Raw genomic sequence first — 27,155 nt, 5'->3', positions numbered from 1 at the left:
TTGTCATATCACATGAGTTGCAATAAATCAGAGCAATATTTTTTGCATGTACTGATCTGTCCATAATAGATTTGTCAATGGTCCCGAAAAGAGCAGGTTGTGTATAGATCAGGACAGTCCTTGTGACTTTAACTGAATAATTTCAAAAGACCTCTAGATTGCATTTATTTTATTTCATTTCAGGTTTTGAATCTATTAAATGTACTGATTTTTAAATTGTTTCTGAGATTCATGCCCTCACAAGGCAGCTTCCCAACATATACAAAACAAAATACTGTACTATTAAAGCCAAAGTTTGTCAAAATATTATAAAATGATGAAAAACCACACTAGTCTGGCAGGAATAAAATTTCCAATAACAATTCATCTCAATATAACTGAAATATAACTAGTTAAAGCTATTCCCAGCCAATGGAAAATGACTTCCAAAAACCAACACCAAAATATGTTTAAGACAAAGTTAATTGAAACAGATATCCTTTAGGCCTGGATTGCTGGGAAAATACATATTTCAGTTGGGAGGGATCTCTAAGGGTGTGGGGCTAAAGCCAAAAAGGCCCTGTCCTTCATGCCCACTTGTCTCACTGGTTGGCAAAGCAGCATGGCTTACCTCCAAGGTAGGTTTCAAAGTAAAGGCAAACTCATACAGGTGAAATCAGCACTTCAAATTACTTAGCCAGAAACCATTTATATGGTCAATGTAAGCACTTTGAACAGGTTTCAGTAGCATGCTGGTAACCATTACCTCTGGTGTAATGTAGGTGTTAGGTGCTCTGATCAACCTGCAGCCACATTTCATAGTAACTGAATTTTCCATAGAATCATAAAGTTGGAAGAGACCACAAAGGACATCTAGCCCGACCCCCTGCCACGCATCCCCCGACAGTCAAAGCATCCCCTGACAGATGGCCATCCATCCTGTTTAAAGACCTCCAAAGAAGGAGACTCCACTACACTTCGAGGGAGTGTGTTCCACTGTCGAACAGCCCTTACTGTCAGGAAGTCCCTCCTAATGTTGAGCTGGAATCTCTTTTCCTGCAGCTTGCATCCATTGCTCTGGGTCCTATTCCAAGTTTTTAAGTTGTCTGAAGCTAAGCTCTTTATGGTGAGCAGATAAACACTGGGGCTCTATAGGCCTCCCCTATTAGCATCGGATTGGGGCTGTGGCAACTACATGCCTCGGCTCCGCTCTTTCCTTTCTGTGGCTCCATTTTGCACTCTGGAAAGGGAATCATAGCCACCGGCGCGTGGCTTTTCTGTGCTCTTTTGACGCTGTGTCATGTAGAGGAGTGCCATGTTGCAGTGCACCATGTGGAGCAGTGCGCAGTGCCACGCTGGCCGGAGGGGAAAGTTGTGTTAAACGATTGAAGATTGGATTGCTCAATATGTTACTGAGTAACCTCAGATTCATAATGGCCACATCGGAGGCAGGACGAGGACCCTTCTGCCCTTTCAGAGGCTTTAAGGCTGTACAGACCAGCGATGAAGGCCTCCATGGGGCAGTGGAGTGGGGCATGGGGTCTGCATGGCGCATGACCCGACTCCATCCGCATGCCAGCATGATGCTGAGTGCCCATGAATTATTATTATTATTATCATTATTAAATGCCTCACAAAGTTACATGTTATTATTATCATTGTTATTAAATGCCTCAGTGTTACACCTATATTATTATTATTATTATTATTATCATTATCATTATTACTCAATGCCTGACAAAACTATGATCACGATTATTATTATTATTATAGGCCTGGCATGACTATATTGTTGTTGCCACTGAAATGTCTGACATAACTACGGTTCTGACAGACTCTGGCAGCAGCACTGAGCCGTGGCACTTGAAGCGCTATGGAACCGGGCTATCCCTGCAGTGCGGAGGCGCCTAAGGCCCTGGAAGGCCTCCTCTCTCTCTCTCTCTCTCTGGCGGAGCGGAGTCCTCCCTTCCAGCCGAGGGCGCTGCCTGCCTGCCTGCCTGCCTTCCTCCTCCTCCTCCGTCTCTCGGCCTGACTGGGGCCTCTCTGGCGGTTCCTCCTCTGCGGCGGCGGCGTCTTGGTGGCGGCGAGGCCGGGCCTAGCGCCGAATCCAGGTGGGAGGAGGAAGGCCTGGGCCTGGGCCGTCGGGGTGGATGGAGGCCGGGCGTCGGGGCCCGGGGCTGCCCTCCTCGGTGGCGGGGGCCTCTCCCTCCTCGGGGCCCCCTTCGCACTCGCGGCAGCGGAGGAAGCAGCCCCCGCGTCCGGCCGACTTCAAGCTCCAGGTGATCATCATCGGCTCCCGGGGCGTCGGCAAGACCAGCCTCATGGAGCGCTTCACCGACGACACCTTCTGCGAGGCCTGCAAGTCCACCGTCGGTGAGGGAGGAAGGGAGAGGAGAGGGAGGGAGGGAGGCCGGCTAGGAACGCCGCGGGAATAGAGGCCATAGAAGGGTCACTCCCTGGCTCCTCAGCCCTGGAGGACATGGCCAAAGACAAGGCTACAGACACAAGCATTGCCATTAGACAGGCCCATGGCTCCTTAGGTCCGCTCCACATGGAGGACCAAATCAAAGGCTAAGTATAAGCCCATGGCTCCTTAGTCCTCTTCCAGATGGAGGACGTTCAAGGAAAAGGAGGACATGGCCAAATAAAAGCTAAAAGACACTCATGGCTCCTTAGTTCTACTCGGAATACAGGAGACATGACCAGATAACAAAGCAAGCCGAGAAGTATAAGCCCATGGCTCCTTAGTCCTGCTCCAAATGGAGGACATTAGGACATGGCCAAAGATAAGGCTAAAAACACTCGTGGAAAGAGACACTCGTGGCTTCTTAGTCCTGCTTAAAAAGTAGGACATGGCCAAACAAAAGGCTAAAAGCACTCAGAAGTATAAAAGCATGGCTGCTTAGTCCTGCTGGAAATGGAGGACATGACCAAATCAAAGGCTAAAAACACCAATAGAAGTATAAATCCATGGCTTCTTGATCCTTCAGATGTTCTTCAGATGTTTTGGACTTCAGGTCCCAGAATCCCTGGCTGCTGCCTAATCTGGTTGGGGCTTCTGGCAGGTGAAGCCCAAAATACCTGGAGGACCAAGGTTTGGGAATCACTGTGTTAACAGTGTGACATGATAATATCGGCATGAGAGAAAGTGTGGCATGAAAGGATTGCGTTAACATATGAGTGAAACTGTGGTATAGTGGTTTGAGCAACTCTGTAGGCCAGGGTTTGAATCCGCACTTGGCCATAACAACCCACTGAGTGGCCTTTGGCAAGTCACAGCCTCCAAGGAACAGATCCTGCCAAGAAAGCCCTTTGATAGGTTCACCTTAGCATCACCATAAATCAAAAATGACTTGAAGCACACAGCAACAACAACAACAACAACAGCCAGTATATGCCATCCAGAGAGGAATAAAACATGGCCTTCTTCCATAATAAAATCACTAGATAGCAATCTTTGCCAGTGGCAGTAAAGAATAGTTTATTCTGGGTTTGGGGAGAGTAGCTAGGAGGATGGGCAGGGAACTCTTCTCTGTTTTCTTCTAGTGGCAGTGTTTGGCAGCCGGCGTCAGGATATGGATACTCAGGATCTGATCTTGACACACAGTGATTGGAAAAGTACTGTACAACTTTACAACAGGTACAACTAGAGTAACAATCCAAGGAAGGATTCCCTTAATCTGTGTAGTAGTGTCCATGACATGTAAATAACAATTTAGCGATAACTCATTCTTTACCAGACAGCCATATACCTGAGGAACATTTTATAGACTTACTGTTTTGCCATCCACATAAAATCTCATAGGTTGTCCCACACTGTGAGTTTGCAATGTGAATTTGCAAGACTATCAGGTGAAGCAGAGGGCAGGAAGGAGCGGCCAGGAGCCGGGCAGAGCCACTAAATCAATGAGACCTTGATAAGGCAGAACTTCTTTCATTGACTGAATGTGTCTACTTTTGGTTGGGGTTTAGACCAAGATAATCTACAAAAATGATCTAGAATGTTTTGTGGTTGGTGCTGAAGGATAATGATTTTTTAAATGTTCCAGTGAGCTGTGTTGCAGTCTTCTTTGGAAAATCAATAACAGCAGGCCAGCCACTGGGAAAGATAGCTTTCCTGTCACTAACAATTTGCAGACTTGCAGTGGGTGCATTTGGAGTATGCTCAGCTGACAGATTGGTGATTCTGAGGGCCAACAGACCTGGTCTGTGCCCTGTTTGTGTAGAATCCTGCACTTCACCCACATGCAAAATGTAGGAGTTCCAGTTGAAACAAGTAGGTGTGGAAAGGATTCCTAGGAGGTAGAAAAACTGCAAATCTCTGGCTAGGCATTTAACTTGTCAGTGTCCCCCTCTGCAAGACTACAAGATATTCCATTAAATTACTCAGACTGCAATCTTAAACCATCTTCTGGGAGTAAGCATAACTGAACACAGTGGAAGTTATTTCTGAGAGAACCCAGTTGCACTGTGGCAGTCGCAAGCGTTCATATTTTCACTGCCACCACCTGAGTAGATATTCCTCAGCACTTTAAATTTTGAAGTTCAATTTTATCTTTTCATTGAACAAATAGAACGTCACTCTCTGACACACCTATCAGGGCATCTGTTGAGGAAAATGAGATTACAGAATCTATCTCTGGTGTATGGCACTTACAGGACCTTCAAAAAGAAGGTGATGGATTAAAGAAAGATTCTGACAGTAAATCTAATACTATGTTTTTAGTTGTTGTTGTTGTTTTTTTTTTAAAAAAATTATGCTGTATATTATGTCAACATATTTGATCTTAATAGTTTTGCTAATATTTTATCTTCCCAGCGACTCTATAAATCTAGGACGTTTGACTGATCTAAATTGTGAGAGATGCTGGTTGGGACTAACAATTGGATTTAGACTTCAACTAAATTGAATGATAATTATTTTCATATAAGTAGTTGAAATAGACGTACCTTGCATTTCCTTGGCTGTTGAGAAAGCTGTAGTTTGTGGAACATGAAATATTAAGTGGTTGTGAAGAAACTTGAAATTAGAAATTGAAAACAGTTGGTAGTCAAAGTTTAACTCTTAACAGTTATAAATGGCACTTTAAATTAATTTCCAAGCTCTCATATAGCCAAGTTAAGCAATTTAAGGAAACAAAAATGAGGAAATATAATCAATAGAAAACAGGAGACATCTCATGGATGCTCAGTGATGAATGATGATGATGCCCAACATGTTTTAGCATGTATACACTCTGAAAGGACTTCTTTAGGGGCTTGAAATTTACTTCAGACATTTCTGGAGCTGAAACTGTACACACCATTTACTGAGCAAAAATGGTCTAGTACCTTTTGCCCAGTAAATAGTGTATAGCGTTTCAGCTTCAGAAATTCCTGAAGTTAAATTCAAAGCGGTCACTAAAGAAGGCCTTTGAGAGTATATACAGGCTAAAATGTATTGGGCTTCATATCAATAAATGATTAATCATTGAGCACCTTGAGGCATATCTTCTGTGTTCTGCAAAGTACTACACATGCCAGCATATAAAATACTCACAGGCTATAATTATATTATTCTGTTATGTATGTATTTCATTAATTTGACCTTAAAGTTTACATGTTGGACCTATTGGTTTTAAGATTTCTCCCATAGTGGTTTGCTCTGAAAATAACTACTTTCATATAAATACCATATTTTATTTAGTTTGAAGTTAGTTGGTAACTTAAATTTTTGATTGAAATCCGAACATGGCCTTTTATTCTATCTGCAGATTATTTTCTCTGCTGTCCTGTGTTCACCTTCTTGAGCTTAGGTCCTGTTGAACTTAGAAGTAAACATGTCCAGGCTTACACTGTTTTGTTTCTTATAATAGTAACTTACTAGTAATCATATGTGAGCTAATTTTAGAAACTGGAAGCAAGGATTGCAGAAGTGAATGCACAGTGATTCTTCATCATAGAAAAGAGTATTGGACTTCTAGTTTTGGATTTTGCATTTGTTCAGTTTATCGTTTACTAAATCCTAACATAAAAATGGGAACTGTCTCCTAAAAGCTAAAATAAAGAAACAAAAATCATTACCTTCTTTCTCACCTCCTACTGAACTATATGAGACAAACTATTTTTGTGAACCACTTCTTACAAACATGTATGTAGATGTAAGATGTCCATACTCTTTGTATATGGAAGCACTTTGTGTTTACAGAAATACTAGTATAACACTGTTGTTCTTCGTGTCAGTAACACTGTGGAGCTGTTAAGTTGTTTTTATTATGTTGCAAGCCAGTTTGCATATGTACAATTGCAATTGCACAATGTGAAATGACAATAAAATCAATTTGACAAAAATGATGAGGGGAAGGGAGGCCAAACAGGAATTGAAATAAAAAGTTCTTACAACTTATGAATACTGGATAAAGAAAGTCATCTTGTAAAGTCTGCATGTAAACCATTCTACTTCCTATGAGCCATTGCAGAATCAGTGATATCACTTGGTATATTTTTGTCACTGTGGGGCAGTGTCTTTCCTAAGACTAAGACCTCCATAGCAGGATCTTAACCTTTTTCCCATGGCAAAACCCAAGATTTTGGATAGGACACCAAATTGACTTTCTGGAATTATTTTTGTTCAGAATCCAAGTTCAAAATCTAAATTCATGAATGGTGCTGCTGATGACAAACCATTGTCCATGAATAAGCAGGCAAGTACAGTTGTCCCTCGACATTTGCAGCTTTGACACTTGCAGTTTCAACTATTCGTGATGGCAAGGCCACTGTGCATGCACTGTGCACTCTTCCTCCTCATCCCTCCTGGGCTTTTCCCCTGGGGAGGGAAAAGGCTCAGGAGAGAGAAACCGGGAAGGGTGTGTGCACCAATCCCACCTCTTTCCAGGACAGAGAGCTGCTTCTTTCCCCAAGCAGCTGTCTTGCCTTGGGAAGGGGTTGGGGGAAATTATCCCTCGCCCTTTTCCAGGACAGGGAGCTGCCTGGGTAAAGACAGCACTCGTGCCTTGAGAAGTGGTTTGGGAAAAGCAAATGTTCTCTCCTTCCTGCTGATCCAAGGCTTTAAGCTCTCTGAAGCCTTGGAAGGGAAGGAGGGAGCTGCGAATGCACACTCACCTGCCCTTCTAGTACTTCAGAGAGCTTTCTGGAGCTGTTTGAGCCTTCAGAAAGGAGATGGGGGCATGCAGGCATGCACTGCTTTCACACACACACCACTTTAATAGTGAATTTTGACTTTCGTGGGGGTCTTGTGCCCCAACCCCCATGAATGCCAAGGGTTGAATGTTTTCAAGCAGTGAATGCTCAAATCAGTGGATATGGAGAGCTTTAAAGCACCTTGCTCTCACTAAGAAAGCATAAACTATTTATTTTCAATTGAATCATCTCTGAGAATAAAATGAAAAATGAACCAGTGGGTGAAGCTGTTGGGTAGTAAGGTGGAGATCAGTTGTCAAGCTGTAAACAACTGAAATAGTGTCAGAAGAAACAATAAAAAGAACGGGGGGGGGGGGGGGACTGGCCTTTAGTACTTAATTCTAATTATGAAACTTTTGACTATGGAAGATAACCTTTTGTTTTATTACTTTAATTATTATAGGTATGCTTCAGTTGTGGAAAACAAAGGAAATTACAAAGATTTTGAGGATTTTTTAAGAATTTCATATCACACTAAGGTCAAATTTATACATAGTGGGCCCTTGGTAACTGCTGGGGTTTGGATCCCTGTGGATACCAAAATCATAGATGCTCAAGTCCTATTATATACAGTGGCATAGTAAAATAGTGTCCCTTATATCAAATGGCAAAATCAAGGTTTGTTTTTTGGAATTTTGAAAAATAGTTTCAAGCCATGGATATTTGAATCGATGGATATCAAGGGCCAACTGTGAGGGCTTCCATCTGCAAACAATGTGTTTGGAAAAAACTATTTCTTTGAAACTTATAATGGTGAAGTCTTTACTTACCCATATGTATCCCTGATAGAATATAGTTGCAGTTTTATACTTGGGTGCTATATTGTGGAAGTTAGGACAATGACTGAATAAGAAAATTGTATCTAGTTGAAAAAATTACATTAAATAAAATTTAAAAATTACATCCCCACATAACATATAACCAGAATGCTTAAACTGGAAGCATAGTTAGTTTACTGTATTGGTCAAGCTACTGCTTAAGTTGACTAATCATGAGGTCAGCTTTAATTAATAGCGCTATGAGTCAGCAACACACTATTCTGACATTCATATGACTTTAGACAACAAAAAGGCAAAGAATTAAAAGTACCTTTTACAAGGAGGGGTTATTAACAAAAAGAATAAAATTATCTTGCTTGTCTTCAGAATCTGAAAAGGCATCTGAGTTTGTGATACATACATATATGATAAAGGAGTTATGGGTGAATTCCCCTGATCTGTTTAAATCAGGCTAATCAAAAGATGGCTCCCAGACATGTAAAATGCTTTTCATAAACAGATCGTTGACACTTGTGGACACTAAAAGGCAGGATTTTTCTTGTCCAAGATGGTTAACTCGCATATCCATCTGCATTTTGTACTAGATTGAGAAATGTAGTGAATAATTAGAAGATTTAAGATTAATGTATATGGTTTGTATTTTACTTACGGTAGAGGAATAGAAATGTAAAATTGATGGGAGTTGTGAAGCCATGAGAAATAAGAAAAAGACTTAGAAAAATTGAAACATGTGCTATTAGCATCCTGCACAGATTAGAACATAAAAGATATTGTGAATCATTTTGTAAACCAGAAGTTATTTTCCAGATGACTCCCTTGTTAAATAAGCCTCTTGTGAGCCTCAAACAGCTGTGTGTTTGCGTATCTGTGTGTGTCTGGAACATTTTTGAATTAATTTTTAAAATTCTCCTTTAAATCTGAAGACAAAGCAATGCAGTGGTTTGAGTGTTGGACTAGAGTCCAAAACACACTGCAGAAATCATCCATTTTTTGAGACCACTTTACCTACCCTGGCTCAATGCTTGGGAATTCTGGGAACTGTAGTTTTGTGCAATATTTAGCCTTTTCTGTCAGAGAGCACTATAGTTCGCAGGATTCCCTAGTATTGAGCTAGGGCAGTTAAAGCAGTCTCAAACTGGATAATTTCTACAGTGTGTTTTGGACCTAGGACGCTGGTTCAATTGCCCTCTGCATCACAGAAACCCACTGGGTGACCTTGGGCAAGTCACATTCTCTCAGCCTCAGAGGAAGGCACAGAACCCCGTCTGAACAAATCTTACCAGAAACCCCCATGATAAGTTCACCATAGGGCTGCCATAAGTCAGAAAAAAATTGAAGACATACAAGAAGGTGCCATGGCAGGGATGGGGGTACTGTGGAGTGGTGCAGTCCTCCAGAGTCCTCCAACTCCAATTTATTGCTTCAATTCCTGGCAGTTGTCCACACCTTTGTTAGAGCTGTCTCTGCTGTGTATCACTTTTACAGCTGCACAGCAAGCATAGTCCATATATCACAAGAGGAAGTCAGGTGTTTGGATGAACACGACTTGAGGGCACACTAAAATGTATCAAAATTAGGCAAGCTTGACTATTATAGATTGAGCTTTCCATCCAGCTAATATAGCAGAACAGAGGCAGATGGAGCAAGAAGATGCTAGAACTAATGTGGGCCTAAAAGGAAGATACATGATAGTTTTTCATATGTACTAATAAAAGCACTTGGGACAACTTGTTTGAGTTAAATCATAAATGTCAAGCCTTTGCACTTGTCGAAATACAAGTCCCCTATTTAGGCTGTTTATACATGAACAGGTACAAAATTAAAGCATACCTGTATTGATTTTGGCACTTATTCTTCCTCTTTTGTTTACTGTATTTTGTTTATAGGTGTTGATTTTAAAATCAAAACAGTAGAGCTAAGAGGAAAGAAAATTAGATTACAGATTTGGTAAGTAAAAAAATGCAACTAGCAGAATGCTGGTTATACATTTTTTGTTCTAGCATGGTTTCAGTATGCTTGTCTAATATGATTAACTGATGTAAGCTGATTAACTTTTAATCCACCTGCTGCTGCTTTTCCTCTCCCTCACACAGCCTTAAGAATAGGTAGCAAAATTGTAATGTAGCAGTTACAGGGTGGACTAGGTAGCCTGGGCTTTTGTTTAAAGGGCCTTACCTTTGCTCTTCAGATAAAAACATGTGCAATTTTAAGGCAACGTTTGCCTAAAAATTGCTGAGAAAGCCCCCACACATGAAAAGTATGCAACTAGCCCCATCCCATAAGCATCCCAGAACCCAATACTTCCTCCAACTATCTCCATTTTCTTCTGCATTCAGTCTCAAAATGGTGATAGGAAAAGATGCACCTACACTTCCTGACACCATTTTGAGAAGGTCTACAGTCACTCTCAAAATGACAATGGGGAAAGACGCTATCGTATCTTGTCAAAGTGGCCAAGTTTGGGAGCAGGATTTCAAGCTAAATTCATATAGCATCATTTCCTTTATCATCAAATCAATAAGGCTATGTGTTGTTTTATACCCGACAATATGCCATGCCGCCCTACTATTGGTAGGAGTAAAGCAGTGCCTTGGTAAGATAATTTGAAATCAGGATTTTTTTTCACAAAGTCGGTTTCAAAAAACAAACAAACCACCCAGGAACAACATAAATATTGTGCCTGATTCCTGGATGCCTTAAAGCCTATCAACAGCCCCCCTGGTTAAGAATCCCTCTATTATGTCATAAAAACAGGCATGGTAGTGTGGTGCAAATTGCTGTTGGGAGAGAATAAACCAGCTATGCTTGCAGAAACCTAATCCTGTAAATTAGCTGGTGGCTTTATCCTAGTGCATTACTAGTACTTCATGTTTACTTGGCATTAGGGATAACTGCTAGATATGCTAACAGCCAGTAGAGGTGACAAAAAAGAAACTTCAGTGGTTGTTTGAACCATGCCACTGGCATAATCTGGTAATGTTTAACTTTTGCATAGATGTAGTGAATTCAGTTTACTAACTCCTCTTGGCAGGTCACCATCAACTCTGTTTGTCGCACCATGTGTTTGTCTTGCTTCCTTCCATCTGAGTTAATTGCTGTTGCATCTTTCGTATCATCCGTTACCTAATACTTGAAAGTTACTGGCATGACTTCATTCCTCATCTGTGTCCCCATCTGGATTCGTATGGCCTCAGAGTTGGTATTTGAGCCATCATGATGGTTAGCCAGGGCCTACTGAAGCTGATATGAGGTAATGTAGATTTTCAATGTGCCAATATATGAGTATAAAATTAACTTTTATTTTGACTCTTCTAGACTGCTTGTTCACATTTTTAAATAAGTGCAGCACTGCAGTAAGTCAGTTCATTTGACTGATTTCAGCAGGTGCTCAGCATACATAACTGAGTACCTGATAGGAAGACTCTCTTAAATTTGCTCGTCCTCTATAACTGGTATATCTTGGGGGGGGGGGGGGTTAAGTTTCATTTTATCATCTCACTGAATATTGTAGCTAATTTCAGTGAAAATGTTACTCTATGAAAAGAAAGTAGGATTCCAATGAGAATAATGTTAATAAGTTTCCTACAATTTAAATATGTATAAAAATTTATTAAATGTACGATCCCCAGTCAGTAGTTTCCCATATACTCTGCTGTGTGCACACACAGCTCTTTGTGCAAAGGTTGCTTTAATCATTTCAGTGAAAGAATTAGAATGGCATATGCAGCAGATGCACACGTGAATCTTCTGCTATTACTGTATTATAGAATTAGTAGACAAGAGGGTTCCACATGACACACATGTAGCAAACATCACTTCCCTAAATGTTACGCTTAATATTTATTTTATTTTGCTATTGTTTAATCTCAGCACTGTAAACAGATGCATCTTTGCCCACATAGAAATCTTTAAATCAGCTATTAACATTGCTTAGCTTTTTAAGGAATTGCCTTCAGCTGGCAACAGTATGCGGTGACTGTAATGGAATCTCTGCTGCCAGTTTGGCAAAAGCATTTAGTTGCTATAAAAACAAACCTGGCAGTTCTACATCTTGAACACTTTCCAAGTTGTTTCAGTTTTTCAATATCTAGGCAAGAATTGTTTGAGAGGAAAAACAGTTGTATTTTCCTCTATAGTGTTTGGGAAACCCTCACAAGTTTTGAATATGGCTGCCACTTTAAACAGTATTTTCCCACCTGATAGGATTTGTTTAGGTATTTGTGTGAAAAGTACAGGTATATCATAGATGAATAAACAGATACAGGTATATTTTGCTGCCTGTACTATCCATGTAGGGGGGGAAATACGTTGGAAGTGGACTTACATCTAGTTTACAGGAGCTTTAAATCATTGACTTTCCTTTGTGTTTCCTTTTTTGTTGTTCTGAGCGTCTTGCAAAATACCAATGCCTAGAGATTAAGTGTCTGCATGTTAAGCATGTCTACATAGCTCAGCCTCATTAAAAGTGCTTGGTGAGACATTCATTTCATATCTAATCTTTCCAGACTTATTTCAGAGTTAATTTTGTGTGTGTGTGAAATGAGAGTCTCAAGAAGAACTGGTGTTTACATTTGAAATGATAGTATTTCTGTTCACATTTTCCTTTTTTGTATCCTGTATGCATGTTTTTCATTTTCATTAGAAGAGTCTGAATGCAGTGATGACCTTTTTCCCGCTCCCAGGTGTGAACGGTGTTTAATGGAGAACAAAAAACATTTTTATAATCTAGACAAAGTTTCAAGTAAGGTCTAAAGCAATTGTGATGCAGGCACTGCTGCATTAATACTGTAGAGTTTTCTGCCCCTTCCCCATGCAGTACTCATTACTGCCTAAAATCCTGCAGTAGAGCATTTCCCAGCTGTTTATAATGGTTTTGGGGGGGAGGGCATGGAGGGTTGCAGTAAGAAGGGGGGGTCACCTGCACCCTTAGTTATACTCGTAAAAACACTTTCATCAAGAATTGTCACCTGTTGAATCCTGGCCAAAAAAAAGTAGTTGCCAGTTTGTTTGTTTTTTTAATATGAACAAGTACATGATTCCTCTTCAGCAATAATATTGATAGAACAGTAATACTTGTCATTGGTACAGCTGTAAGAACAGAATGCTATAAGAGCCAAAACAGTATTGAAGCAAGCTGGTAGACTATTCTGTTTAACTCTATGTACAGTAATGGAAATGTTTGTGGTATTACAGGTTGAGTACAGAAGTAACTTTTATATAATATGGCTTTTTATTCAGCTTTTGGGCCCTAGTTTTCATTGCGGTATTCAGGAGCTTGACAGTGCAATGGCTAAATATAAAATGATCACCAGCAATGTTGGAAATGATAAGTGAAACTACATTTCTTTTTAAAACACTGTAATTCTAAATCCCTGACTAATTTTTTTATTTCTGAAGAGAAGAGAGTAAGTGGTTCTCTGTTGCTTCTCCGTGCCCTGAGTAGAAAATAATGTCTGACGTATCATATGCATAATGTAACAAAATATTTCCGAAACATATTTACAAAATTGCCTTGATCTTTTTCTGTGGCCATTTGTCATACACAATGTATCCTCTGCTTAAGAATTCTCCCTAACTCCTGACTCCTAAACTGAAGCTGATTGATCAGAGATGCTGCTGTTCTTCAGCACTATTAGGCACTGACTTCTTTTGAAGGAATTAGCATTCAAAGCAATGTATGTAGAATACTGCATGTGCAGTGAAGCACTAATGCCCTACATTTCCCACTGCAGTTTCTCAAACAGTTTCTGTTGCTGGAGAAGGGTAATCTAGACTGAAATGGTCATTGAAAGGCAGCGTTAATCCTTTTCTCCCATGCCAAAAATCAGTTCACATACACTGCTCTTCTCTTCAGGAGGAAAGCTGATCTTGGTACCAGTGGCAGCTTCCCTCTGTCAGAGTACAGCGCGCCCGCATCATATGTAGGCATGCCATATGCGGCTTTCAGTTATGCTGAAAAAGCCGCATGATGGTAGTGGCAATGGCACATGCACTGCGTGCACGAGCCCCATAGTTTTCAATGGGGCTCGAGCATTTGCAGTATTTCCCTTACATGGGGGAGGTTCAGGATTGGATTCCCTGCATAAGGGAAGGGCCCACTGTAATAGCTTCATGGTGGTAATTCCTTGAAATTAGAAAAGAGGATTTAAACCCTACTTCCTACATACAACAGTCCCTAACCCCCCTCCCCACATTGTTTGCTATATACATAGCAAAATGATGTATTAGAATGGATAAGCCAAATGTTAGGTCAAAAAAATATTTTAGAGGCACATTATTAATCATTTCCATATTTGAAAGTCTTAATGAAAATCTGTCATATAAGGTTCATGTAGCACTTACGTTAAGTGCCGCAAGATTAGAAATTGTGTAAGCAGGGAAAACATTAGGAAACCTCTCAGTACAAAAGTGGCTAAACAGATTATGTGCTATAGCACTTTCAGAAAAATTAAAATGCAAAGAAGGAGTAGGAAGAGGAGAAATAAAAGAAGATTGGTTTCAAAATTACTTGGAAGCCATTTATTGTGCAAACAACTTGTTAATTCTGGGCATAAACAACCTTTGGATCAAGTGCTCTTTTGGAAGAACAATTATTATAGATTGAGATTACTATACAGACAACATGTAACCATTTGGAAGATAGTCATTAGTTACAAGATAACTAGTTGACTATCGACTATTTTGAAGGAATTAGGTTTATTAATTTAAGATTTTGGGATGGGAGGGTGGAAGGGAGGGACAGAGGGAACAGTGTAGCATAACTGTGGTATATATATAGATTGAAAGGAAATAATTGTATGATGGGGTGCTGAAAAGTTCTTGGCCCAACCAAGAAGAGAATGACCTATATGCTATTCCACATATTCATCTCAAAATTCAACACTCTTGGCACATTGTTTCCCAAGTTTGTTTGACCCTTCCAAAAAGAATTGTGATGTCTGGTCACTGAAACACTTCTCTGTTGCTGCTATCACTTCTGAATCATTTGAAAATTTCCTTCCTTTCAATCCTTTTTTTAGACTTGTAAACAGGAAATAGCCAGATGGAACATGATCTGGTGAGCAGGGTGCATCCAAATCCCAAATTCTTTGAAACATCCAGTCTTGCCAGCCCTGTGAGCAGGTGCTTTGTCTTGCAAAAATAGAACACCTTTCCCCAGTTTCCCTTACTGTTTTGTCTTTCTTGTCTCCTTTAATCAGCACAGCAAGTTATTAGTATTCTACATGAACTGTTTGGCCCTCCTGAAGGTAGCCAGATGTCAAAATACCTTATCCCAAAAAAAAAAAAAACTGTGGCCATGACCTTTCTTGCTGACTTTTGAGTCTTGAATTTCTTCAACCATGGAGAAACCCAAGTGCTTCCGCTGCAAGGACTGTTGTTTCATTTCCAGATGATAATGATGTAGCTGTGTTTCATCAACAGTGACAAGTAGTTATTTTAAAAAAATCACTAGATTCCTCTAATATTGCAAAATTAACTTGGAGGTAGCCACACAATTTCATCTCTGAACGGCATTCAAACATTTTGGCATCCACTTGGCTGACAGTTTCTGCATAGCCAGCTGCTCGTGAGTTATAAATCCAATGCTTGGGATATCTCTAGTGTCTCGTCAGTTGTTTTGGCTAAGATCCGCGATCTGCCAAAATCAGGTGATTAACATGCTCAACAATTTCAAGAGTTGACACTTGAAGGCCTCCTAGACCTTGCTGCAACTTCAGTCATAAAATCTCCACGCTTAAAGTTGGCATGCCACTTCTCCACAGATGGGTACTTGTCACTCAATGTTTGCATCATACACTTATGGATTTCCTTTGGAGTTTTCTTCTGCAGGAACTTCATGATGGCCTGGTATTCAGCACTTGAAAATTCCACACTTTTTGTTGATATGTTTCTAGCAATTATCTTGGGGGGGGGATCAGAAATTAGAACTATGATCCTGCAGATTGGCAATTTACAAGGCAAAGAACACGCTTTCAAGCTACGGAGACAAAATTACACTCGGGTTTTAGGAAGTGGGTCAAGACAAGAACTTTTCAGAACCCCCTCCCCATATATATATTATGATCATAATTGTTAATTGTTAATACTACATTAAACCTCTGCCAGTCTGGGTGTGTTACAGATTGTTGTACAGTTTGTTTTTAACTGTGTACTTGGAGTGATGGGGAAACGAAAGCCCAGGTCTTTATAACTCTCAGTAATTTGCATTCATCCATGAGCAAGGAAAAGTGTCTAAAACCATCTAGTTCAGGTTTTTTTGGTGGATAGTACCAACTTACTGCTTTATCACACTAGGGGGCAAACAGGATTTAAACGAGAGTTAAATGAGAGTTAAACAAGAAAATGTGTGATAAACATCAGGCATTTCCGATTTAACTCTTGTTTAATTCTTGTTTAAATCCTGTTTGCCCCCTAGTGTGATAAAGCAGTCGAGGTGACTATCCTTAAAGGAACCAAATCTCTTGTTCTAGGCATTCATATCCATTTTCATTATTTTCCTGAGGCTGCAGAAAGCTTTTCCCAGCCATTCTGGAGAGCAAGAACTATTGGGAAAGGGAACTTTATCTAAGGGTGCTTTATCTATTTGTCCTCCCCACATAAACCCATGCTTCTCCCCTGCTAGTTCATCTGAGTAATGCTCTGGTTCCTAGTTTGACAGAAAAGGAAATACTGGTGTATGGTGAAGAATCAAGTTCTCACTGTAAAATACGTTATTTTGCTAAGAAGGGACAGTGTTTGCTTTTAACTGGTACATTTGCCATTCACTCACAGAACTTCAAACATTCAAAAAATATACAGTATTACCCCCTGCCCCCCAGGGCTGCACATAGGAATTGCATGTTTAATAATTGCCTCCCTAATAAACTCCTCTGACATGTTGGAAAACGTCATCTAGAAGACTAGTATATGCAGCATAAAAATGTTGAATGTTTACATGCAAGGAATGGAGCTTACAGTATCCCCTCCCAATTCGTGGGGGATCCATTCTGGAGTCCCTCCCACAAAAATGGCAACTTGCAAATATTTGAGTCCCATTGAAAATAATGGTGCACGTGCCCAAGGCACACACCACCATTTTATCCCTTCCTGCTTGCCCTTCCTGTGAAGAGTGAGACCACGGACTCCCAAGTCCACGAAAAGGGAGGGACAAGTGTACTTCAGATTACCGCTGTTGTTTTGAAGTGATACACTGTATGGATTACTGTCTTTTTTCCTTTTCTTTTGTGAAGAATACAAACATGGTTTTTTAGATTGTGATTTTGATGTGCAAAATGGTTACTCATACAAAAGAACCAGTAACTAAACCTTGCAAGCACTGGTCCTGAAGTTTCATCCATTCTTAGAAAGAGAAAATACAAAGTTATGGTGTCTTGATATTGGTATTGTCAATTTGCTACATAAAGGGCAATATCTATAACCATTAATAATATGTACAGAGTACAGTTGGCCCTCTATTTTCGTGGGGGATCTGTTCCGGACCCCTCCGCAAAAACAGAGGCTCACACATATTCAAGCCCCATAGGCTTGAATGGGCGTGTGCCTGTGTGTGTGCCCATACCGCACTCAGGGTGCATGCCCCATTGAAAATAGCAGAGATCTCCCCTCCCAGATCCATGAGTTAGGAGGGGAGACTGTATTTTGTTCCATTTATACTGACATTCAGGAAGAGAATGAGAAAAGATACATCTTTTTAGAGCCTGAAGTATGCTAACTATAAAGAAAATTTGTACAAAGCGGGAGCTTTCATTATATCCACAGCTATTCTTTGATGTTACTGAAGCATTTGTGCTGGCCAAATGGCTGTAATAAAGTTATTATTATTATGTTACTGAAGCACATACAATGACAATGTCACTATAGAAAGGAGGAAGGGAAAAGGAGTGGGGGAAAGGAATGTAAGACCAACCAGTTTTTATCTTAGCATGAGCTTTCATGGCTGTAAACCCATTTCTCCAGATGCGGTACAGAGTTATATAGTGAGTCACTATAGAGCAGTTATTATTGTCTATGGTAAAATTACTGACAGAAGGGAGTGCAAAGTTGTTTTGGTTCACTTTAGCATACATTAGCCTGAAAGCCTTGTGTTTTCCCCCTCCTAATGTAGATAAGCAAAATATCCTTTCCCAAGTAGTTTTTTTTTATTTATTAGCTGCATTATTATTCTTTTTCCCAGTGAACTTCTGGCAGAGTACATGGCTGTTACTGATTATCTCTCTCAGCAGCCCTATTGATCAGGCTGAGAGAGGGTCACTGGCTCAGAGTCACACTTGGAAACCCACTCTCAGTCCACCACTAACCATTCTGTACTTTTTACATAAATCTGAAATTTTAGGCATCCATCCCTAATAACTAATCAATTCAAAGTAAAAATAATGAAAGGAATTTGGAATTTCTCTGTTTTTGTTGTTTTTATTCTAAAGCCTTGGAAAATGTGCGTATTTCCCCCAGTGAGGCATTGTGTAAATCCCAACTTCACTATATAAAATATATTATATAAATATCCTGTTTTAATTGATGGAAATTAATTATAAATAAATATGACATGGGGGTGTGTGGGTTGGTGCTATGAGTGAATGGAACTGCTCTTTTCACTTCAGTATCTTGCATTATCATACAATATGGCAGACGGAAAGGATGTTACATTCGCTGCCATAGCCAACTGAAATCACTCCTTCTGTTTCTCTTTTGAGTTCACTTAACATCTGCATTTTTCATGTGTTATATCCTCGTGCTTAATCTTTTAAATTTATTAGTGTGTTAGCACAGTCATGGCATTATTTTTATTCATTCATTCACCCAATCTTTTTCCTACCAAAAGATCTAAGGTGGCTTGGGTTACAGCCTTTTGTACTGGTGACAGTGTTCTATTATGTGAGGTTTGTTTGGTAGGCTTAAAAACCTGGAATTTTGTTTTGGACCCTTAAAAATGGCCTATAGTTCTGCCATCATAATCTCCTGCTGACGGTCCTTGACACAGATGATGGGATCTACTTTTGCATCAGATGTAGTTTTCAAAGTAGAAGTAGGTACAGATTTAATGTGTTTTTTGCTACAGAGATCTGTGATGCTTTGCTGAAAGTAACAAAATGCCTCTAAAAATATTTGCTGCTGCTGCTTCTTAGGGACACAGCAGGTCAGGAAAGATTCAACAGCATTACCTCAGCTTACTACAGAAGTGCCAAGGGAATTATATTGGTGTATGATATTACAAAGAAGGAGACGTTTGACGATTTGCCTAAATGGATGAAAATGATTGATAAGGTAAGCCTCAGTTTCTCAAAATTGATTTTATACTTAAATAAGCTATAATGTCAGACTTTATTGTGGCAGCATACTCTGGAAAGTAAAATCTAGAAAGAATTTTCACCCGTTTTTTAGACTTGAATATTTGACATTTCTAAATAGTTTTATACTTAGAAGGAACAAAGACTGAAGATGGACAACCTGGTGTCCTTCAGATATTTTCAGTTGAAACAGCCTGTAAGTCCCAGATGACATGGGAGTATAGTTTAAAACATCTGGAGGGCATAATGTTTTCTACCACAGATTTTGACTAGTATGGATGCTGAACTGGATAGATTCTGTCCTGCCTTTAATTTGCAATATCTGTTATAGTGGTTGCACAGAGCTGTAATAGTAGAGAGAAAGTTAAACCAATGAAAAAATGAACAGAACACGATAATAATTTGTGATAACCTGTACATGTGGTTTAACAAGCGAGGCTATAAATAATTCAGGTGCTGTATAATTTCATTTCAGTTGATATAAAATTTTAAGTCTAAGCCATTTTATACTTTTGTTTATTTTTCCCCCCCAGTATGCCTCAGAAGATGCAGAGCTATTACTGGTTGGAAATAAATTAGACTGTGAAGTGGACAGAGAGATTAGCCGACAACAGGGAGAAAAAGTAGGTTAAATTAATTATGACATTGATGAAAGGCAGAAGTAATCTTTGTGGTAGATCACAGAAGCTTAACATTTGATTGTTTATTGTTAATGTTGGGCTACCTCTTCTTACTTTTCACACATCATTTATTTGACAAGTTTCTTTAAAATAGTCTCATTTGTGTGGAATTCCATATAAACTCTATTGTTTCCTCCTTTTTAGCTCTTAATCCCTGACATTCAGCTTGTGACAAAGCTCTGAGAGTTGGATTTCTATAAAATCCAACTGGGATTTTAGTTTAAATGATACAATACGTGAGAATATTTCCATTGCTAATCAGAAATAGTTTGAAATAGGCTGGTGCAGTTGCCTAAATCAAGCGCCTAGGCCATGCAGACTTTATTGAAATATGTAGGACTACTGGATGTAAAATATAAGAGTTAGTCTGAGAAGTCCTCGCCTTTATCGGAACCTCTAGATAAAAAACCCATTGCATATATCTTGTTTCGAAGCAGATACATGTATACAGAACCAGATACATGTACACATAAATATAGTTATTATGATGTAGTTCATATACTAACGCGTGCGCACATGCACATACCCTTAACAGCTTCAGAGCAGGGTAATAATCTGATAACGAATGACCAGACTAACTTCTACTTCCGAAAGAGCGTATACCGCAGTCGCTCCAAAATTGTGGAACAAATCTCTTGGAAGAGATCCGTCACACTACCTCCTTGGAGGCTTTCAAGAGGGCAGTTAAGACTGATCTCTTCCGGCAAGCCTACCCACCCAACCTTGTATAAGAAACACTGTTTCATCTCTTGACTAGGATTGGAGTTTTTCCATCATGTTGCCGCTTTTAATCCTTCGTTTTTAATTGTTAACTATTTATGTATTTTATTGTTGGGTTTTTCTGTCTGTATTTTTATATTGAAAATCTGCCAGGGAGAGGCGGGAAAATATAAATAAAAAATTTATTATTGTTATCCAAAGGATTTGGAATTCAACCTCCAAATAAAGAGCTGAAGACTCAGCATGCATAGTCAGACAATAGTAAACAAGAAGAATATTTTCTGTATTGCCTGCACATATGGACTGGCATTTTTAATCCATATTGTAATCCAGATCCATATTTAATCCAGATTCACACATTATAATGTCTTGTGTTAAGGGTATATGAGAACCACCTTTAGTATACTAAAAGGAAACATTTGCAGAAGTGGAACTCTTTAACACTATTTTAGCCATATTACTTTGTAAGGACAGTCAAGATAAAACTTAAAATAGATACCCAAACACCTCTTCCATAACATCAATCACTGATTCTTAGAAGAATAAACAACAAAAACATTTAAAAGACACAGGAGTGGCAACCTTGTCTGAGATATTAGTACAGTGTTATTGAGGCAGTAATTTACTAAATGACATTTACAGAATTTATGGTTATCTGTTTAGTGTCAACTTCTGTTTGCTTTTGTCCTAATGAATAGGTATATAAACAAAATGATATAAATTGCTATGGATGGAAATATAATGTTGCCAAATGCAATCACACTGAGCAAGGCCAGAACCTTCTTAAGATATTTCTTTTTCTCCCTGTCAGTTTGCTCAGCAGATAACTGGGATGCGGTTTTGTGAAGCTAGTGCCAAGGATAATTTTAATGTTGATGAAATATTTCTGAAACTAGTTGATGACATTCTAAAAAAGGTAAGTTCTGCAGTTTAATGAGATTTTACAATATCCTATACATGTCTCCTCAGAAGGAAGGCCCATTGAGTTCAGCGGAACTTACTCCCATATACTTGTGTATGGTGTTCACTGAGTTCTGCTGCAAGTAGAATTTCTTTATTCATTCTTCAGTTACAGTGGGCCCTTGACATCTAGGTTGGGTTACAGGACCCTCCATGGATACCAAAATCTGTGGATGCTCAAGCCCCATTAAACACACTGTAAAATTGTGTATCAGATGGCAAAATCAAGGTTTGCTTTTTGGAATTCATATATTTTTTGAATATTTTCAAGCCATGAAAACTTGAATCCATGGATAAAGAGTCCATGGGTATGGAGGGCCAACTGTACTGTAATTTGTGGACCATCTGCTGCAGCCAGTTTCTCAGATTATATTCATTCTGCACTTTTTGTTTCAGTTACATTACTTAATGTTGCATCAGTGTAGTTGCTAAATTATTTCTATTTGCTTCAGTGCGGTGGGGGGAGTAATAGTATATATTTACTCTAATTTGATCAGTGCATTTTTTATCTCAGGTGTAAATGAAAAATGAAAATTTTATATTATCTACAATAATGAATTCATCAAAGTATAATAATAATAATAATAAAAGCTTTATTTCTAGCCCGCCTTTCCAGAGGTCAAGGCGGGTTACAATGGTGGATTTTGCAGTCCAACAAAATACAATTTACAATAAAAACATTGTCAGAAATTTACAATTACATTATATAAAACATTATATAAAACAACAACAACAAAAACAATTCTAAGCTAGCAGCAATTGTAACAACGGTGAGGGGGAGAGGGATCACAACAGGGCTATTGGGGGTATGCCTGTTTGAAAAGATACGTTTTCAGCCCTTTTTTAAATTGGGCTGGGAGGGGGTCGAGCGGAGCTCGTTGGGGATCGAGTTCCAGAGCTTAGGAGCCGAGGTGGAAAAGGCCCTTTGTGTAGTGATGGCTTGTCTAGCATCTGGAACTCTTAGGAGATGTTTATCACCCGATCTGAGAGTGCGGGGCGGATTATATGGAGAGAGGCGGTCCTCTAAGTACCCTGGGCCCAAGCCATTTAGGGTTTTATAGGTGATAACCAACACCTTGTATGGTGGCTACAATACTGAAAAAGTTTAATTTTCATAAAATTTGATAGGCAACATAACTGATTCTTAAAGTTCACTATGTGATGTGTGAAAGTGAAGCTTTGCATGTATGTCTTTGTGGTTTAAAAGGAATTAAAATCACTTCTATTAGGCAGGAGGTAGCTGCTTCAGGCAACGTTTACTGGCAGAAAAAGCAAAGCAGCTTTTTGTGGGCTTTTTGGGCTATGTGGCTGCTGTGTTCTAGAAGAGTTTATTCCTGTCGTTTCACCAGCATCTGTGACTGGCATCTTCATTCACTGAAGATGCCAGCCACAGATGCTGGCGAAACGTCAGGAATAAACTCTTCTAGAACATGGCCACATAGCCCGAAAGACCCACAAAAAACTATGGATCCCGGCCTTGAAAGCCTTCAACTTCACAATTAACATTGACTTTCTATCAAAGATTTGAATTTATTCTGTTATAAAGGCAGTTTGTTTATATTTCTGTGGATTTAACTGAATGAGATTTCATAGCATTCCGCATAGATGGCTTACATTGGATTTTCTTTCATTTTAAGATGCCTTTGGATGTAATAAGAAATGAATTGTCCAACAGTATCCTGTCCTTACAACCAGAACCAGAAATTCCACCAGAACTGCCTCCTCCAAGACCTCATGTCCGTTGTTGCTGACTTGCTGCTTTGTCCAGAGTAGAAGCTATGAGTGGGAGGAAAGAAAGAAGACAGCAGCTGTACTACTCTGCACTACAATCATGTGGAGTTCCTTGTTGCACTTTGATTCAGAGTCAGAGCTACACACTACTTTGTAAATATGCAAATATGGAAACCTGGGTAGGATTCAGCTGTAACTGGTTAAGCATTGGCCTTCCCACAAGTGTTTTTTCACTCCTCTTCCCCAGCACTATAAATATTGTACATTTGGCTGGGAAATACAGCACTCCCAGTCCTAGGATGTAAGAAATTAAATCCATACTTATTCTGAACATAAATGTTGTAATAGTCCTTGATATAAAACCAGATCTCTTCTAGTATATGGTGCTTTGCTAGCTTTCTAAAGATAATTTTAAAAATTTAAACTTACATGTATAAAGCTTTTTTAAGCAGCATTGTTTCCCACAAAAAATGAACATGTTTCCTACAGCATCTTAAATTAATTGACAGCACAATCTCATGCACATTTATTCAAACTGAGTCCTGTTGTGTTTTTGAAATTTAGGGGACTTCCTTCTATGTAAGTATGCATAAGATTGCATTCTGAGAGTTCAGATTAAATGCTGATGCCACCCATTCAGTTTTATGGAATTTATTTGTGTGGCTCCATGCGAACATTACTGAAATGAATGGGAATAGTGTAGCGGCAGGGTTCAGTCAATTGAGTCCTAAACACACAAACAAATGTTATTTACAACACTCCTTTATTATTTATTATATTTTATGATAGGTCACTTGTTTGTGTGTACTGAGGTGATACGTTCTGTGCAGTTTCTAAAAGGATAAATTGCCAAGATGCACAGGCGTTTTCCACAAAGTTAAATTAGCTAGCAATCAGATTCTGTATAAAGCAGAGATATATTTGCAACTTATTTTTAAAAATAATATGAAAAGCATTGCTGCTGTCCTAGACAAATTCTTTTAAAATCATTTTTAGGACAAGACATTTCCTGTGGTAAAGACTATATATGTTTATTTGTCTGAAAAAATTGGGAAGATGACTTTTGTTACATATACCTTTTCTAATAGGTAAACTTATTCCCATCAAATATGCTGTGCTAAAGATTTTTTATTTTTATTTTTTTGTCTGAATGAATTTGTGAATCATATCTTTTTGGTATATCTTTTATTAAAACTGCACTGTATAGTTTAGCTGTGGTAAACTGGTAGCTACGTATTTGAATAACTGAATGTGTCCTAAATGTTGTGGTAATGAAAAGCATTGTCGTTTTCAACTAAGGATGTGCCAATAAAATTTTGTATTTATGAATGACAATGAAACTGCATCTCTTATTAGAATTCCAAATATCAAATGTTGGCCAAAAAATTAAAGATATGGAAGAGGAAAAAATTCAAAATATTTAACTTTTTAATTAGTAAAAGCAGTGTAAATGGGTCTGTTGACTTGCAGCATGATCCTAAACATGTTTATTCAGTTGTGAGTCCTACTGAATTCAGTGATATTTGCTTCCTGGCAAAACATTGAAAGACTGCCAAACTTGTCTAAGTCAAACTTGTCTAAGACTTGCTTTTTACAGTGTCCAAGTGGTCTTAGCAGAAGTACTGATGATGCGTGGATTATCAGCTAGAACCATTGGCTTTCAGTAAGCAAATTGCTTTTATTTTTCACTGCTCAAGTCTTGTCTTTTGCACTAAGCAATTAGTCCAACCATCAGTGTGTTCCATTGACTTTCCTGACATTTTGTCTTCAGGGTTCTGTGAGGAATTAAAAATGTTAAATAACTGGTTGCAGTTTAAGTGTACAGTTGCTATTGGTCTTGGTATACCTCTTTTAGATCATACAGTTTCAACTAATAAAAGATGCACAATTCAAATGTATTTCTGCTACCACAATGTGCCTATACAAGTGTCAATCTTCACACAGATTATCGTGTGACTTTCTATAGTACTGACTAGATGAAGTTTGCCATTTTTGTAGCACCGGTAGGACTTGTAATAATGCTGTGGCAATAACAGTGAAAGCAACTTATGAACAGTACGCTTGAACTTTACAAACATTTAGGTGATTTTCTTGTATTTAAAAATCTGTTTTTGCTTTAGTTCTTCAATAAAAATGTAAGAAAAAAATTCCTAGATAAATGTTTATATCTTACCAAAAATTATATCATCTTGTACATCCAATGAAAGCGTTTATTCTCCCTGCATACATTTTAGGTTATTCAAAAAAAGGCTTAAAGCATTGAGCATATCTCAGCTGTTTCCAAAATCTGTATTGTTGTAAAACACTGTGATGGTACTAGCTTTTGAAACCATGTTATTTTTTAATCAAATATTTTTTTAATACAAGGGTAGAAGAAAATGCTGATGTTAGTTCTTGATCTACATGTTGTCTTCCTATCGTATGTGACGAAGGGTATGCATACTATTACCAGACACCACTCCAATGACCCTGTGCTTGCTGGGAACGGGAAAAGCAATAAAAACAGTAATAAAATGTATTTTTCCATCTGAGAATACAGAAGACCTCTTTGAAACTTCAAAGTAATATGGTACATAGCTTACAGGATACTTTGTTGGAAGAGAGCATTGAGTTTTGCATTTCAGCTTTGTCACTTTAGGTCTTCTGTATCTTGTCATCAGAGAAGGACTGGGTTTGTAAGCTTGAACACACCATTACAACACACACCCTATGATCAGTTTAAAATACTGAAATATTAATGCCATTTTTCCTGTACTAATAAGGGAGGGTAAATCATTACTGACTGGCGGAGCAATTCTGTGCATTCTGCCCAGGAATAAGCAACTGAATTCAGTGGGGCTTATTCTGAGGTAAATGCATAAATGTTTGTAACCTTGAGAAACCAATTTATTCTAAAAAACAAAATGAAGATAAATATGAAACAAACATGATTCCCATATGAAGAGAGTGTACTTTGGTACTAGTGTGGTCTGAAATTAGACATAGCTGCATTTTTACTTAAGACTAAATTCGTACAAATACAAGACCACCTTTTCTTTAGAACATACACTAAACATACTCCATATTGGTTGGAGGAAGACACCAATTCTACAGAACTCTGAAAGAGCTGTATTCTCTTAGTAGCAAGTTTTTGCATAATCTGCAGAATACTTTTGCTAAATTTGTAATAAATATTGGGAAATTTTAAATGTTACATTCCAGTATATCCTGCCTTAAAAGGTTATATCATGAAATGGCGGTAGCACTTCAGTGTAGAAATAATGGAGAAAAATTGACACTGTACTGGATAATTTAATTATTACTATATGTTGTTGGCAATTCTACATGAAGATTCAAGTGATTTTAGGGTGCCTCATTTTCCAAGGCAGTTTTCTTTGAAACAGCTTAGACTATAAGATCTCAGTTTTGGTTACTTCTAGTTCTCACCCATTAAAGTGCATTAACATAAAGGTTGTCTTTTCAGTTTGAATTTCTAATGAATTATCAAGATCACTATATATACTCGTGTAAGTTTAGACATTTTAGTAAAACAAATTGACCCCTAAAACCTGAGTCTACTTATCCACAGGTCGTTCTAAGTACTGTACTTTAACTCCTATCAAGAAAGGAACCACCTCTTTCTCTGAGTGATGAAAGGCAAGAGCTTAGTTGTCCCGGGAGAAACTAAAAGAAGCACCGAACCCCTCCACTTTCTCCGGCATGACACCACTTCTGACCTTTTTAAATGCCTGGGTGGGAACATGGAAGTGGTGCCAGCTCTTTGGTGCTTCCCCTCAAAGGAGCACCAAGCGAATCGAGCTTTAAAGGATTAGAATAGGACATTTGTGTGTGCGTGTCAGCTT

General features: G+C 38.7%; 1 protein-coding gene across 1 annotated transcript; it reads left to right on the top strand.

The window, feature by feature from the left end:
* Positions 1–2,009: 2,009 nt before the first annotated feature.
* Positions 2,010–26,719, top strand: RAB12 (RAB12, member RAS oncogene family). Its single transcript, XM_089517057.1, has 6 exons — positions 2,010–2,352; positions 9,824–9,884; positions 19,061–19,199; positions 19,756–19,845; positions 21,434–21,538; positions 23,220–26,719. Exons 1-6 carry the CDS (start codon positions 2,130–2,132, stop codon positions 23,331–23,333), a joined length of 732 nt encoding a protein of 243 aa, XP_089373183.1. The 5' UTR covers positions 2,010–2,129; the 3' UTR covers positions 23,334–26,719.
* Positions 26,720–27,155: the final 436 nt, after the last annotated feature.

The sequence above is a fragment of the Sceloporus occidentalis genome, unplaced genomic scaffold, assembly GCF_023333645.1.
Source record: "Sceloporus occidentalis isolate IW3139 unplaced genomic scaffold, rSceOcc1.0.p SCAF_3, whole genome shotgun sequence".
Classification (NCBI taxonomy): Eukaryota; Metazoa; Chordata; class Lepidosauria; order Squamata; family Phrynosomatidae; genus Sceloporus; species Sceloporus occidentalis.
Note: the sequence above shows the minus strand (reverse complement) of the source record. Positions and strands in the feature narration are given on the sequence as shown.